The 17,639-nt window shown below is 39.8% G+C and overlaps 1 protein-coding gene across 1 annotated transcript in view; it reads right to left on the bottom strand.

Annotated features, from left to right (window-relative positions):
* cep128 (centrosomal protein 128) overlaps positions 1-17,639 on the bottom strand; it is a 58,866-nt gene that overhangs the window by 20,812 nt on the left and 20,415 nt on the right. Inside the window, exons 14-18 of the mRNA XM_084737347.1 lie at positions 15,997-16,185; positions 14,480-14,920; positions 9,914-10,078; positions 7,513-7,677; positions 250-309 (exon numbers count right to left, since the gene is read on the bottom strand). Coding sequence (XP_084593473.1) covers positions 250-309; positions 7,513-7,677; positions 9,914-10,078; positions 14,480-14,920; positions 15,997-16,185 — 1,020 coding nt within the window. The remainder of the gene's footprint in view (positions 1-249; positions 310-7,512; positions 7,678-9,913; positions 10,079-14,479; positions 14,921-15,996; positions 16,186-17,639) is intronic.

The raw sequence follows: 17,639 nt of genomic DNA, 5'->3' as shown, positions 1-17,639 counted from the left end.
ATACAAAAATACAACCATTTGTGGTTGGTGCAATACTTTTGCAAGGACAAAATCATAGATTACATATATTCCCTGCTGTCGTTTTTCAGTGATCTTCTATATAGTGGAGGCCTGGGAATGAGCATGATGTTCAGGGTTATAGTGTCATATGCTTAATCTTGTGTTTTCTGAAGTATATATATAATTATTTTTAAAAATCCCCTGTAAGGAAGGCAGCACGTACATGCATGCTGCATGTAATAATCATACCTTTGTCTCAGCTAGCCAGCGGTGGGGGTCTTTTACTAATCCAGGTTTCTGGGAGATCGCCTGTTAAAAGAAGAACAGAGATGAATGCAAATGTGAGCTTTGGTGCCTTTGTTAGCATGCATTATACAAAATCTGTTCTTCAAAAAAAGTCTACAAAGGAAAGGAGTGCAACAGATTTTGTAGCTGGGATTTTATGGATGTATAGTAAACTGTGTAAATGGACACAAAAATATACAGAGACGTCATAGGAACAATAGAATGTAACAAGATAAAAACATGATCAAAAATGTGGATGGACCAACAACAGGATGAAATTCAAAAGAATAACCTCCTGCCAAACCCTTAACTTTTGTGAAGAACCACTACTGCCAACTTAAATTGGCGCGCATGTGGGCTAAACAGCCTATGACACGACACGCACTGGTGCATGCATGCACACACACCTACAGACAGACGTTGTGTGTGTGTCATAAAAATGAGCTCAGGGAGTATGTTCCATCCTTACCAGACAAGCTTGTCAGCATCAGCAATACAAACTGACTGTCTGCCAACTCCTAATGACTGCTGACACACACACACACAGAAAACACACTCTAAAGACAAAAAGACACTCAGGTAAACATAGTCACATAACTCGATGGCACTCAGTTGAAAGCACACCTCCGCCAACACTATGCAACTGTTGAGATGTGGAATTTTCATGAAAGGTTAATAATCTCTTCTAAGCTTCATTACACACTTGTTTCACATGAGGAGATGAACACGTGCAGGCCAGTGCTTGAAATAGAGCATTAAATATGGCTGCTCTAATTCCAGCCATTTTTTTTAAGTATTTTAGTTAATTACTGCATCACTGTGTAGCCCATCAGGTCTCTGTCTGCACTGAGGCCATTAGGGTGGCATTTTAACCATTGCACCAAGTTTTGGAAAAACTAGACTAGCCTTTTTTGTTCCCTTTTTTTTTAGACAATGATAGTGTAGATACACACAGAAAACGTGCAGAAATATAAGGGAATGACATGCAAAAAAAGGACCACTGGGCTCACAGGACACCCCAAAGTGGCAGTTTTATCCAGAACAGAAAAAGGCACACCCATGCCCCCCTGCTTTCTCTCAATCGGCCAACATTACTTTTTTTTTTTTTTTGGGGCCTCATTCAAACAAACGTGGAGACTGCCTTTTTTGATCCAAGGTTGAAGTTTGTCTTAAGGCAACCTAGGTACAAGTCATCAGTCATACTAGCAGCTCTGAGGCTGCACATAGGCATGGCTTCAGAGTACATGCTAACATGCTCACAAAGATAAACTTGCTGTTTAGCAGACAGAATGTTAACTATATCCGTCATTTACTTATTAACACTGAGGCTGGGTATCTTTTTCTTTCTTTTAAGTTTACTGCTACTAAAAAGATGCTTTTAAAACGGTACCAGTTCCTAAATGGTACCTAAGCCAGCAGTTTCCAAACTGAAGGGTGTGCAACTGTTTTTAAAAATTTGTTAGACATCCCAGCTGGTGTTGGAATCCTTTCAAGTGAAATACAGCCACACTTTAGACCATTTAGCTACTAGCTAACATTAGGCCATCTGCTGCCAGAGACATGTAGTGAGAGCCATAATGTTAACTAGCAATAGCACATGCGTTCATGATTCTGTTGATTGTTCTATATTTCACTCAACAGCTCAGGTATGTGGCACCAAAGTCTAAATTGTGATTCGGTCTGATAGGTACTGGTTCCATAGGATTCAGTTCCATATTGGCACCAGGTTTCGGTACTCAACCAAAAGTAGCACCAAACACAAAGCACCAAACACAAAGTAACACTGAGGCTGATGGAATGTCACTAGTTTTGAAGGTATCTGGTCATTAACCAAAGTGTTGAGAAAACATAAAGTTGGGCTATCACCAAAGTTATTACCATTCATCCTGCGAGTAACATGAATCTGTGTACCACATTTCGTAACAACCCATCCAACGATTATAGAGACATTTCAATACAATTGAAACAACAATTTACAAATGTCAAGCTCATGGTCACGCTAAAGGAAAAAGTCAAAGGGTTCCCAAAGTCATTAGAATTCATCATCTGGGAAATGAATGTATGCAACAAATTTCACAAGATATTTCAGTTTGAAAAGAAATGGCAGACTGGCCAACTGACATTGCCATCCCTAGAAGTGCTAGCCTGGCTAAAATCTATAGTGTTAAAGGGCCGGTCCATTATTTTGTTCTTTGTTGTTGTTGTTTTTTTTTTTTTTTTATATTTTTATTCCACTGTGTAACTTCCCAATAGGATCCCTGCTGTATTCAAATCGAAACATTCAAATTTTGGGCTAAGTACTGACATTTTAGCACAGGAGCCGATTTGGCCCTAAAATAATATCATAATATTTAAGTTATTCTGCACTAACAATATAGCATGATACTGAGAGACAATTTAGGTTTAGAACTCACAATAGCTGTTGAGCTCTTGTCTTAGAATTTTTGTTTGTTTGTTGTTTGTTGTGTTGCCCCCTTATGCTGTTGCAATTCTCCACTCTAAAGCCAGTAGTAACGTTACTTTCGCCTTCAGCCATATTTGGTGGTGCGGTATGTAACGGTATATCATTCTGTCAGCAAGTCAAAATATTGCTGTAATCATATTAATTTTTTTATAGAGAAAAATTAAAAATGACATATCGTGAACAATTTGACATATTCCATCCGCTCACCCTCTATTATAGCATCAAAATCCTATTTTCCCAAGCCCTTCTAAAACCATTTTCCTACGTGAACTGACATAGGATGCTGCAGGATGATGTTGCCACAGTGGGAGTGAGTGGGAGTTTTCCATTTTAAAAACTTGGAAAATAATGCAAATGGAGACACCCTTTAACAAGAATCTGTTTTATGAGATGGAAGTCACACACTCCTATAGAATACAGAAACTAAATAATTGCTACTGTGCCCTATAATGGACCTTTCTAGATGGTTTTGTGCAAATCCATTCATAGAGAACATCCTGTCATCCTGCTAACACACTAACAGAGCAAAACTGTAACTCCCATCCTGCTACATAGGTAAAAACAATAAAAAAAGAGAAGACGTAAACACACACATACACATGTACAAACTCACACACAGCCGTGAACAAAGTCAACAAAAAAGTACAACTGTTTTTTCAAGTACACCCTTGTGGCAAGGTGTTTACGCATGATCAACAGACACAGAGAGCAAGCTGCAGGATTTTTTTGGACTCTTTCTGTCCTGTGCCTTGGCAAACAACATCGTCACTGCACAGGTGTCAAGCAACTTTTTCAAGCTGTCACTCAAAACCAGATCCAAGCAGAACGAATTTCCCAAGTTGTTGCCACGGCAGCTCAAAGTATGGCAATGGAGCACCGCTGTGCAGAGGTCCCTGTCTCAGGGAGTGTACAACCGCATGGCAGAGCGTGTGACTGCGTGGGAGGATAAAACATGCCTCTCGCTCTCTTTACTCTTTTCCGAACCATCAAAGGCAACTCGGCGCAGTGGCAGACAAAAAGGAGGTGAAACTGTTGAAAAACTGAACAAGTAGGCTGGGAGTTGAAAGTGCTATCTGTGGGGTTGAAGTGAAAGAAATGCCACTATTTTCTCAGCAGCACTGCCGTGGAATCCAAGTGTCTGCCACTGCTAATTTAAATGTGACTGCGTGGTTTATACGTCTTTTTCAGCATGCCAGTAAATCTGTGACTGCGTGTCTTTGGTTACAGTTTGTTTGTTTCACCTCCCGCTGAGAAAATGGTAAAGATGGCAGAGTTTAGAGAGAAGCAGAAGGAGGAGATGTTAGAACTAAAAGCAAGAGGGAAGGACACGGCAAGATGTTTTTATAGAGATTACCACTGTGGCATTTCTCTTCATTACAGTGTTTGAAATGAAGGAAGACAGGGGAGATTGAGGAGAAAGAACAAAACATGACATATGTCCCAGGCTGGATTCAAAAACAAAATGTTGTGGTTAGTTAGTTGAGCCCAAAAGAAGATATGGACAGGAACAGGTCACAAATGAGAAAAGACAGACTGACAGGGAGAAACCCGAGAGGAGGTATCCCACAAACAGTGCTAGCAATATATTGATATTATGTCAACACTGTGATATGAGACTAGATATTGTATTAGATTTGGATATTGTGATATCTGGTTTTAAAGGCTTTACAGTAAAGTGATGTAGTTTTCTGGACTCTTTCTTTACCCACTTAGTCATTATATCAATTTTACTTACGATTACTTATCAAAAATAGAATATTGATGTAATATTGAGGTCACAAGCCCTATTAAACAAATTTTGAATTAAAGTGTAGGATGGCTGTCCACCCAGAGTTTGAGGTTTCTGCCTCACCTGTGTCACCAAGTGCTTACTCATGGTGGGCACTGTTTGGTTTCTGTGAATAACATTATAAAGAGTATGATCTAGACTTGCTCTATATGGAAAAACACTTGTGTTACAATTTGGTGCTACATTAATAAAATCAGGGTTCAACATTAATTTTGGCCTGGTGGCCCATGGCCAAATATTACATGTAGGTGGCCCCATGTGACTGCAAAGTTTTATAATTTCCCAACACACTGTTACAGTTACACAAACATCCCGATTCCTTTGTGACTTTTACTTCAACATTCTATGAAAATGGCGAACAGCACTCATCGCCAGCTAGCTACCTTATAGAAGAACCAGAGACACAAACAGCGAATTACGAGAAAGTCGCAACAAAAATTTAGGAATGAATGGAAGCAGGAGTCAGAATAAGACACATCTAAGGAAGTCATGTACTGTGACACCAGTTTCACAGTACAAGGGAAACACCACATTTCAATTCATGGGAAAAGTGGACAATATCAGTGTCACAATTAAGGACGGAAGTTGCAACAAATTGCCTTTTCTGTACCGTTTTTACATAAGCTTATATTTGGGCCACCAAAGTTAGTGGTTTGATGGCCATATGGGCCAGTGCCTAAAAATGTTAGTATCTATCCCTGTAAAACTGACTTGACTTTCATTCAATCTACTAGGTTCCAGAGATACATAAAGATCTGTAGTTAACTTGTTGTTCACTGGAAGGCAGTCATAGTATTTTGTTGCTATGACAGCATTGAAAATCTGGCAACTGATTTATCAACTGCCAACATACAGTAATCTCCCAATCTCCCTTATGAAAGTGCACTACTGGCCCTATTTATTTTTCCTCAACTTCCACTGTCATAGAACTTATGGCAATAGTGCCTCTCAAGACAATGAAGGGGGGGTACTCTGAGGTAACTGTGAGCTAATACAGCTCTTAACTGTTAATGATTCCCCTCATTAGGCCAATCACTAGCTAGTTTGACTTCTTTTCAACATGACAGATTACAGATGAGGCGAGACATTGGCTCGCATGTCTGGCTATAGCACTGCTGGACCAGATTGGGAAATCTATAGAAGCAGATAAGAGCTGGCTGGGTTCATTAGCCCAGAGCAGCAGAGGAAAACTAGCTTCAAGCATGGGAAGAGGGAGGAGTATGTGTGTGTTTTTTTAGTGTGTATGGGTGTGAGTATTTCCAGTAGGCAATTGGTGTAATACATTAGCATTTGTCAGTGGTTCTACTGTAGAAACTCGTCTATGCATAATAGGCTTTGAACATTATCACACTCGTTATATAGCATATATGTGCTGGACATTCAGATATATTTTTGTACCTTAACAAAATTGTACAGACTGCTCATACTTGGATAAAAAATCTTCTACATTATACCCTGTATAAGTATATATACAATAGTTAAAAAGTTGAATGTAATGACAAGTGTAACTAAAAACTTAGTTTTATACCATGTTCACACCAAATTTAGCAAAGCCTGTGGTTTTTAAACATGGCTAAAAATGCCAAAATAGGCGACTGACATCTTGCCTATTTTATTTTCTGATGTGTGCTGAAAGCTCAGACTCTACTCATGTCTGTGTAGGAGAGCAGCGAGAAAGGTTTTTAAAAGTCTCTGTGTGTTCAGCTCTCAGTACTTTTGTAGCTTCTGACTGAATCTCTGTGGTTTGAAGTTTAGTTTCTATACTGCGTCGCTGTTTGTACATTCGGGTATCCGCTTTGTTTTACGGTTTCATTTTTGCTTTCAGTTGTATATGAGCTATGATTAGTCACACCTGATAAAAACTCCAACATTTCCTGATTTTGCTGCTTTAAAGAAAAGTTTTAAAAATGAAAATAAAAGGGACCTTCATTTATTTATTTAATTTATAGGAAATAAAATGCGTTTATACACCTACTACCCATGACTACTGCAGAGTCATTTGATCTGTGAGTTTTACCCTTGTGACGTTTCATACTGGAAACAAAAGCCAAATGTTGGGTATTAGCAGGTTTTTGTCCAATGCAACCTGGGTTTTACGTGCCTTTTTTTCATCCCATTACAAAGCCACTAATAATGACAGGAGTCACAGGGTTCAACGTTTATGTTTTTCTTCACTTGCCTAGTCGGGCAAGTGAGTTGCCAGATTTAATTGCCCAACATGGAACTTGCCCCAAGCAAGTGGCCAGTTCTTATTGTTGAGCCCTGAGCCATATCTCATACAAACAAGCAGCAAACAAGGATTCATCAGAATGAAGCACAATAATGTCAAGTCATGTAGACAGTGATTTTCAGGTAAAGTATACTGTAAACTACATCTGCAAGTACATAGATACATCAGTAAAATGAACATTTGCAGAGGGGTTGGTGCCACAAACCAGCATAAAAGCATTACAAACCAGCATTACTTTTTAACTTCGGTACAAACATGCACCATTATTCTACCTGTTTGTACACGCAGAAACAAAATCACACTCTCAAAGTAAACTTATATTCTTACAAGAGCCTGTCTCTGCAGTATGAGATAATCATTATCTACCTGATTTCTTATGTCTTCAACGATTTCAATCTTCACCCTATTTTTTCAAAGTCAATACAAGCCTCTGGTCGATAATCCACCATCACAGCATTCAGTGCAGTAGGTACTATGTGCAATATAAGTAAACCTTGATGAGGGTGCGTGCATAATCTGCAGACATTTTTCTAAGGGGTTGGTGGGCCATCAGAGCTAAATGGCGACTCAGTATTGGACCCATATTGAACTCCAATGGGATACTCATGTTGCTCTGTGTCTGCTGGCGTGTAAAGTGTCAAATGTTTGCCAATATCCTTATTAACAAGCCAGTGGTATACCTGCATTGTGCTACAACAACCAAAACAAACACAGAATTAAATGTAATGTAATAAAATAAAATACCTGCAGTTTTTCTCCACCATTCCTAGCCAGGCGGCGACAAGCTGCATCGAGCTCCTCACCCATGGAGGTCAGCACTGCCTCTTGCTCTACTTCCATCCGCAACACCTTCTCCTCCAGCTTAACAAGCTCAGATTCTGAAGCACGTCTCCGCTCACCCGACCTGACCTGTGAAGGAAAGGAGAGAGCCCAGTGCAATTTTTGTGGATGTAAACTAGTGCTTACTGTCGGTTGTTTGCAGTTATGTCATCTGAATCCTACAAGGCAGTATAAGAACATTCATTACAGCAGATTGTCCAGGGAGTAGAGACATATAGGTCTGCTTACTGCAAGATCAATTCCAGCAGTTGTTACAGTTTACTCAATAATACCTACACGTAAAGACAGACAGACAACCTTTGGCATCAGGAGAGCCATTCAGCTTCCTCTCACACAAACAGACCTAGTTAAGTTTCCTTCTCTGGCCTGCACTGTCAATAGTTTCAGGGTCTCTACCAGGCCACAGTCAATCAATATGTCAGAAGAACAGGAACCAACTGATCAGTGCTGCCCAGGGACCGTGGATCATTATCCTGTCCCTGAAATGATAAACGCCCATGTTACATTAATAAACACCCCTTTTTCTCCATTCACCCAATTTCAAATCAATACATGGATCTCCCCCAAAGAGCCCCATACAACCTATCAGGGGCCTGTCAGGGAGGTGAAAGAGGGGTTCAATACTTCATCTGCTGTTGTAAAACACCTAAGGGCGTATTGATAAACCCCTTTAAAAAAATAGTGCTGATTAGGCACCACTTAACCTTTCGAACCATTCTTAGGTTTGTATGGTTACATGACCTTAGCAGATATCCTGCATCCTTGAAGGACGGAAGGAAAACAGTGTGTGACTACTAGTCAGTACTCTCAACTAGTAATGCAAGTACCACTTTACATTAAGACTACCCTTACAAATGATTTACAAAAGGTTTATAATTAGGTTATTAATTGCACTGTAAACGCTTAATAAATCATTAACAATTATAAACAAGTTATACCATAGTTTTCATACATGAATCTGAGGTCACTATTTAGCAAGATCCAGTTACTGTTTACTACTGATTAATCTTACTAATGAGTTACTAACATTTATAACTGGCAAAAGGGAGCCTTATTACAGAGTATAAAACTGTGCATACTGAAAATGTCAAACAATACTGCCACAGCCTTACTGTGTAATTCTGGTAACTTAATATGCTAACTTGATGCCAAATTAAACCTTTTGACTATTAAAGATATGCTGACAGTGGTTAAATTGTTGCAAACTACTAACAAATATTTGATGAAGCTGACAAGCTGTTGGCTGGCTGAATGAGAAGACAAAACAAGCTCAGTAAGCAATGAGGCCTGAGGTTTAACATCACAGATAATTGCGGGCAGCATGGGTCACCATTAGACAATCAGATGTCCTGAAAAATTAAAGACAACTTCGAAGTTACATGCTGTTGTTCTGAATCCCAAATGCTGTCCTGTTTGTCTGGAAAATTAGCTATATAGTAACTGTATATGAACCTGTAAAAATGTTCTGATCAAATCACTTGTGTAGGCAAAAATTCCTGCTGTTAGATATTATATTATATATAACATTATATCATATATAATAAGATTATACCTGTAGAATATTTAATAATATCTTGTATTAATGTCTTGTTGGTGTTTGCAAAATGTCAGAGTATTATTGATGTGTCTTTCACTTGTCTATTGCAATGATTAGGTTATCATGGATAAGATATTGTTGATGTCATTCAACCTGTTTTAAACCAGATGATGGAGAGTGCAGGCACCAATGAGGGAGAAATTTGTGATAAAAATGTGTTATATATATAATATTAAAAACAAATGATCAGAGTTAGAAATTAATGGTATTCTAAATTATTCTACTTTAATCATTCTGACATGACACACTCATCTGGTCAACCTAGTCACTGTTGCTGATTTTACCTCATGTGTTATAACAGCTTATTGACAATTTATAATTAATAACTAATTCATAACCTAATTATAAACCATTTATGAATAATTCAGTCTTATTGTAAACTGGTACCCATATAAGTTTTCAAAGTTACAATGTGAAACCTGCACTTTTAGTGCGGAGCATGTCTCTGTAAAAACTGGAACTATAACAGCTGTTGATGGCACTCATGCCTGCACAGTTTGTCTCACCATTTAATTTTTTTTCCTTTTAATGTCCTTGGACTTCGTCTGTCACGATTAATTAGAGTCATCATGAATATTTTACAACTTCTGCTGAGCACAGATGTATTTCACTGATATGACAACAGATACTCCGCTTTTATTGGAGGTTTCACGTCATTCGATATTAGTCACTGTGTTTGAAAAACACTGCAGAGTAGGCAGGGCTTACTTTGTCATCCAGTTCCTGTTTGAGTAGCTGGTATTTTCTGTGGAGATGTGCATGTGCCTCGTCTTTTGTGCTCAGCTGCTCTGCCAGCTTATCACACTCATCCTTCATCCTGTCCAACTTGATGCGCAGCGCCCCACACAGCTCCTTGTCTGATGCTGCATCTGCCTGATTGAGAGAGGATGTGTTTAAGGCCATGATGCACAAGCAATAATTTGAGATAATGAAAAAAGATGGTTTATCTGCTGCAAAAATATCAACTTAAAGCGTTAGGCAGTTTAATTTCCAAGCCCTACAATATGATGAGAGTATGAGAAAGTAGTGCAAATGCATTTTCAAAAATGCCATTTCATTGACCTTAATGCTGCTTTGTAGAGCCTGACCGATATATTGGTTGACCAATATTATTGGCTGACCAATACTGGCCTATCACAGCTATAACGGCCTGTATCAGCATTGGCATTAGAGTTGGACGATATGTTAAAATTTTCCAATGACCATCATTAGCCCATCAAGTGGCGATTAGTGATATCTGCATCCCTCCTCCTTCCTCCTGACAGCCTCTTGAGTCTCAGCTGGGAGATATGCACAAGCAGTGAATTCACTACGTTATGCATGCTGCATACGTTCACTATGTCCAATAAACAACATAAACTCGGAGTGTCAAGAAATTAAGTATTCTCACAATTATTTTTCTTTTTAAACAAAGAAATACAACCGCACACCTGAATTCAAGTTTCTCTCTTTTAATGAACTAAGATTAGCTTAAGTGGCTCATTAAATCCTTGAGAAATACTTCATTCAAACTAGACAGAAAAACATGTCAAACTCACCAAAACCATCTTTATTAGTCTGTACACTCTTCCAACCTTCATCAACTCTGGTTTGGTCTAATTAAATCCTTAATTCATTGCGTGAAAAGAGTATAAAGAGTCTGACTCTGCAGGCTGTTTTCCTCTCAGTCCTCACCCTGCTCAGAGCAGTCACAGTCCAGCTGAGTGGGTGTGTCCTGTGCCGCTGGATAACAACACGGCACAGAGCAGAGCTGTCACTCTGCAGACCATTACATTAGCAAAATAAAATCACAAATATCGCCCCAAATAAGCAACAGGTAATGGATTCAACCCATCGTTGATAGACAATAAACTGTCCAATTGCCCAACCCTAATCGGCATATATGTTATATGTGGATAACAATTTTTTTATTCTCTAATATCAGTATCAACGTCGGCACCAATAATACAGAATCAGCCAGGCTCTACTGCTTTGTGGATCATTTGTACAGCATGCAAAATTTGATTGAAATTGTTGCCAACTATTTGATATTTGATTTTTCTAGCAAAAATATAAAAACATTTGCTGGTCCCAGCTTCATAAGAAAAATTCTGCTTTTCTTTGTCATTTATGACAGCAAATGAAGAGTCTTACGTTTTTGGACAATTGGTTGCGCAAAAGAAGCAATCTGAAGACATCAATTTGGCCTCTAGGTAATAGTAATGAACATTTTAATTTATTAATTGTGAAAATAATCTGCAGATTCAATGATAATGAAAATAATCATCAGTTGCAGCCCTAGTTATAAAAGATCTTATCTGTAAAGTATGAGGCAAATCCATAATAAGGTCTGAGAAGAAATTCTGTGCCACATAAACAGAGAAAGTCACGTAATGGGTCAGAGAATAGGCAAATTCTACTGAAAATCAAGTCCTTATTTCATGTCTCAGTCTAGCTGAAGCTTGAAAAGACAAATCCAGCCTCAGACATTAGCCTTCTATCTACAATGATCACATTATCACACCCAGCTCAAGATAGTAAAGTGGAATGAACAACAATGACTGAGGATTGAGAGTGACAGGAGTGACACAAACAAAGAAAAAAAATGAAAAAAACAGAACTGCTGGAAGTGTGAAGAGAGGGAAAAACAGATGGAAAATGCAAAATTAGAACTGGAGGGAGGCAGTAAGAGAGGGATTAAGGCAGAGAGAGACAGCGAGAGGGAAGATAGAGTGGAGGAGAAATCAAGACTGAGAGGACAAGGACAAGAAAATACGAATATTTTAAGCTTTCTCTGACAGTTGACTGTATCAAAATCGTAACACAGGCTTCTGGCTATGCTCTGTGAATACTGGGTGGGCTTCTTAGGGACATCTGCAGCACCCGTAGGCTAGTACTTAAAAACATTCTAGCAAACGCCCTTGTCCTTACCGCGCTCGGAAATGACACCATTACAATGAGCTATGTCAGATATTAATGCCATTCAGCACAGCTAATGGGCTAAACTCAACCATATCAGCGAGGACCATGCCCCTTAAGAAACAATGTACCCATGAGGGCTCATCATTGGAGATATTGAAGGGAGGGGGAGGGTGGGGGTGTGTTTGGCGCTGGGGGAGTAAGTCAAGTGGAGTCCCCTATCTCCTGCACTGCCTTGATGAGACTTCTGAGGTCTGATATCGGGGGTTTTTAAATATTCACGCTCTGAGCTTTGGAATGGCCGTGAGGATCCACGGGGCACCACACACCATTAAGAGCTCAGCTATCCTCGATTCACCCGCACTCAGAGGACACAGCCCTGGCCAATGAAGAAAATTACTCCAAATGAGAATTTTGTCTGTGTCTCGCTGAGTCGGAAATATGCCAGATGTTTAGTGGCTGAGGCATGTTACCCTGTGCTGAATTTGAAGTGTGTTCCAATGATACTCTAAATGTCAATTAGAGTGTGGCACCCTGTGATCCATGCCTCAGTGCAAAGAAGAAAGAAATCTCTTTGGTTGGCTTGTGACCTTGAAATCTCAAAAGATTTGACAAATTGGCAGAGTGTGTCACATCTGATACCTAATTCCAGAGCTCAGCAGTGTTTTAGAGGGGCCTTTAGGTGCATTTAAATGAATAGTTTTTTAGAAATACACTTATTCTCTTTCTTGCCAAGAGTTCAGTGAGAAGATTGATATCCTTCTCATGTCTGTGTGACAAATATGTAGCTCAATGGTTTTCAAACTGCGGGGTGGGCCCCCATGGTGGGGCACAGAGCCACTGCAGGGGGTCATGGATGAAACTAAAGCTGTTTTGATATATGCACTCTGAACAATGTCCTGAGAATCAAGTTGGAATACTGTCCAAATGTGCCCTTTCATACTTGTAGCACACAGCAGGAGAGTGTCCACATCAGATGCCACATGTTAGAAATACTCTGTATGGCTGAAACATGGGGGGACACCCGCAGAGGACACTCTTTCATAATGACTGTTTTTGCAGTGATAGTGCAAAGTCTCAAAATTAGGGATGCACAATATTAAATTTTTGCAGATATCCAATGTTTCCCAACACATTTTGGCTAATTGCTGATACTGGTGTATGCACGTATTTGTTCTACCTAACTGCAGAGAATATCAAGTCTCTCCTGTAGCGGAATTGTCATATTATGCCTTCTTTTATTGTGATGGCTCACAGGCAAAAAATACAATGCTTTTCAACTACGCAAAATAAGAAAACTACTGCTGACATTTTTTTCCTCGATTTTTTTGTAATGATCAAGTTCATGGCTATGAAGATGGGAAGTTAAATTTACAGTTTTGATGGAATGTGAGGTGGCTCCTGCTCGCATGACCACTGCTGTCGATAATATAGTGCATCTCCTGTCAAAATTGACCAGCTGTGACGGAAGTAGAGAAGGGTGACAGAAATAGAGGGTAGAATGACTTGATAATAACAACAGTAACAATATCGCAGAATTCGAATTACAATGTGGCTCTTGGGAGTCTCTTTTTTTTGCTATGGCTGTGGTGCATGTGATATAAACAACCACATATGTTATAAAGCCTCTGATTAAAAGAAAGGGTATTTCATGGAGATCTATCATAAAAAAAAACTGTCAGAACCACAGACAGCTTCAGGAGGGGAAGGAAGAGAGAGAGAGACTTTATCAAGCTATCGCCACCTGTAACACTAAACATTTCAAGGAAAAATAAAAAATAATCTCACCACTTAGTGAGAAACTCTGGCCTGTGTCTACATAACCAATTTGTCATTGTGTGGCGAAACGGCCATGAGAGGGTGTTTCCTCTGTGCAGTCTATTAGGAAATCTCTTTTTTTTTTTGGCTGACATAAATAAGGAACCTGTTTCAAGGGCAATAAGGTCTTCACTGCTGAGGGTGGATACTTGATAATTATGCACAAGTGTACAAAATTCAGAAAAAGGTAACCCATAGATCAATCAAGTTATATGCAGTAATGACAAGAAAAAGTCTGCTGCACTGAACAGGGCAGAGCTGCACACACACATTTAAAATTACTAATGTTAAGAAATGAGATTTTAATTAGATTCTATATATTTCTTAGGTCATTCATTGCAGTATTTGTTTATGTCTGTTTATTGAAGTTTTATCTTGTTTGTTCAATCTGTACAAAAAATGTACATGATTTTTCTTGCTGGGAGCAGCTGCCAGGCAACAACCAGAGACTCAAAGTTACTGGCTGCGTTATCCAACTCTCTGCGAAAAAGCAAATAAATGTATTTCCCAAAATGTTTCCTTTTACTGTATTGAGAGCACATTTGTTAAAAGGCTTACCTTGACCTCCTTTATGATTGCTTGTAATTCATCCCGCTCTTGTTGGCAGAGCTTGAGCATGTCCTTCACTTCCCGACCCTTCTTCATTCTGCTGTCCTCCATCATCTCCTTTATGTTGTGCAGTTCTTTCTGATGCACCTCTCTCTCGAGCTGCAGCTGCTGCCCCAGCGTGGCCCGCTCCTCCTGTGCTGCTGCCAGCTTGGCCTGTAGCTCCTTCTTGGAGCTCTCCTCCTCAGCCACCCGCTGGGCTAGCTGGCCATGGGCTGAGGTCATCTGTTTTAGGGCGGCCTGGAGCTCAGCCTGTGTGTCCTGGTCTCTCTGACGACGACGGGCTTCAGTGTCAGCTTGCTCTTCCAGCCTCTGGTTCTCTTCCTCCAGTCTGGCCTGAACAACAGCCTGACGCTGAGTCTCCCTCTCAAAGGCAACTGAGGCGTCCCTCACCTAGGGTTAGGAGCGCTGTTAGATTCTGATCAAATTTCTTTTGATGACTCTTTAGCTGAGGTCTTTGTTACACATTCATTTCATACCCCAAACATAATGTGAAAAATTGGTGTGCCAAAATTCTTAAATCAAAATTTCACAATTTCACCTTTGCACAAGGATGCTAAGGTTTTTGTAACCATTTGACAAAAATTTTGGAAAACAAAACTGACCTTGGCACAACTTCAATGCTTGCTGACTACTCTGAAAAAAGCCGCCATCATTACACAACCACCAAACAGCATACATAATGGAGGTGATACTCAGTGCAGACTGCTGTCATATTTAAAAAGTTTAACAGAGTTTGTATCAATGAATTCAACTTACAGTTAGCCTGACAAATAGATAGATAGAAATTTAAAGGAACAGATCGGATTATTTGAAGTGAGGACACAAGTTATACTTCTTACATTTTCATCACTTTGCCATCAGACAATGGGAAACCACTGTATAATGGCTCTCTCAAACCTACCAGATTCCACTGGCAAAAGCAGCTATTTTACTTCACAGAACATGTGGGTTAGTCTAGTCTACTGCTGCCTTGATACGTTTTGATATTTGTGCTATTGTGTGTCGTCTGTGTTTTAAAATGTTACATTGGATTAATGAAAGTCATACAATAATACAAACAAGTAGACGGTTGACCAGCAACGCCCATGTTCTGCAAGGTAAAATTACTGTTTGGCTAAGCAAGAGAAACATGTTTCGTATATATAACAGAGGATTCCTGTTGAAAAAGACTGCTGGATATTGATTTTTGTAGGTGCTGCTGAAGCTGTCCACAGCAGTACATTGCTTAGCTTTCTGGTATGCCTCTCTCCAAACTGGGAGTGTGCTGACCACCATCAAACCCTATTTCAAATAATCCTAACAATCCCTTTAAGGAACAATAATGATTACTAGATACACATTGTTCAGCAAAAACCTGACCCGCAGTATATGGTTCTGTATGTAAGAAAGACAAAAAATCATGCATTTTTTTTGTCCCTTGTGATTTGAAAGATGTTTTCTATTTCTGGATGTTCAACCCCACACACCTCCCGGATTTCCTGCTCCAGTGACAACTGGCGCTGGCGGGTCTCGGACAGCTCCACGTCCTTGCGGTGGAGCTCTTCTTCGCGCTGGGCCAAGCGGCCTAGGATTTCAGCGAGCTCCCTGCGGGCCGCCTCAGTCTGCTGGCTCAGCGCCTTCAGCTGGGCCTGAGAGCTCTCCTTTTCCCTGGCTGCCTGGAGGGAGAAAGAGAGAGCAGGAGCAAAAGAGAGGGGGAGAGGAGGGGTGGGACAGAGAGAGGAGAAGGGAAATGAAGAATGACAAATGAAGAGGAGGCGGAAGATGGTGTACAAAAAGGAGCTCTAACAATAATGATGAGAGCGGGAGAAAGAGTGACAGAGAGACAGAGAGAGAGAAACATATGCAGTACCAGCTCTTGCACTGATAGGAAAATGCTAGCACTCAGCTGCCTGATAAGGGACAATGGTCAGGTCTGTTCAAGGCAGATTGCTTCTAATACTCTGGCTTTGACTGGAATTTGCAAAGACTTTGCTGTAGCTCAGAACCTAATCATTTAATTGAGCACTTGATTCTCTCCCCTAATTCATTAAGGGGGCAGAAATGATTTTGTAATTAATTCGCGTCACGTCGAGTATGCCAGGTGGGAGTTTGTCTGTCTGTCTGTCTGTGTGGCGCGAGGCTGCTGACTGTGAGTTTGGAGGTGACTCACTCAGTTCAAATGGAATGGAAATCACTGGGAGGTGACTTTCAAGCTGATAATAATAGTCAGCCGTTAATTATTCGAGTAAGCACAACTTCTGTAACATACCTCGCAAAGGTACGCAGACTACTTAACTTCATGTTTGGTCACATTATAATTAAGTTAATTCAAAATACATTATTCAAGTGTTTTAATCAGACTTTGATACAAAGCTCTCTCTGCTTCATATGTAAAACAACGTATGAAATATAATGAACAGAGAAAAGGCTTAAGTGTCCAACCATTTTGCTTTGTTTAAGCTGAAGAGAAGCAGAACATTTCTCCTTACACATTACATACTGGTGTGTACTAAAGGGATAGTTTGGATTAACTGAACTGGGTTTGTATGAGGTACTTCTCAATAATCAGTGCATTACCAAAAGTAGATGGCAGTCAACATGCACACAGTTAGGAGAAGCAGAGGGGGAACAGCACGGAAGCTAAGCAATGCACTACTGTGGACAGGGTGAGTAACAAAAGGTATTGCAGCTACTTACAAGAGCTCAACCTTAAAAAAAAAAAAAATCAACAACAGTTATAACAGTTATATTGCAAGAGTCTGATATATTTAGAATATTTTTACTGTTTTGGAAACTACCATTATATGAGCAAAATATTGCTCATATAATATCTCCAACCTAACCAAACCCCATTGGTGAAATCCGTAATTCTACCTGCAGAGCACAGGAGTTGCTGGTAAACCATTCCTCAATCTGTTAATTTGTTTGTGTTATTGTGTGAGTTTGGTGAATGCAAACTAACCTTTTAAAACACCAAAGTCACATAACAACAGACTAACTAACCAACACGGGTGGTGGTAGGCCAGAAACTCCCGTGTTCTGCGAGGTAAATTGACTGATTTTGCCTATAAATTTGGATGGTTTGGAGAGAATGATATTTAACATATATAACAGCGGTTTCCTGTCAGAA

The sequence above is a fragment of the Lutjanus erythropterus genome, chromosome 15, assembly GCF_056507025.1.
Source record: "Lutjanus erythropterus isolate fLutEry1 chromosome 15, fLutEry1.hap2, whole genome shotgun sequence".
In the NCBI taxonomy this organism is placed as follows: Eukaryota; Metazoa; Chordata; class Actinopteri; order Lutjaniformes; family Lutjanidae; genus Lutjanus; species Lutjanus erythropterus.
The sequence above is the reverse complement of the archived record's forward strand: the minus strand, read 5'-3'. Positions and strand labels throughout refer to the sequence as shown.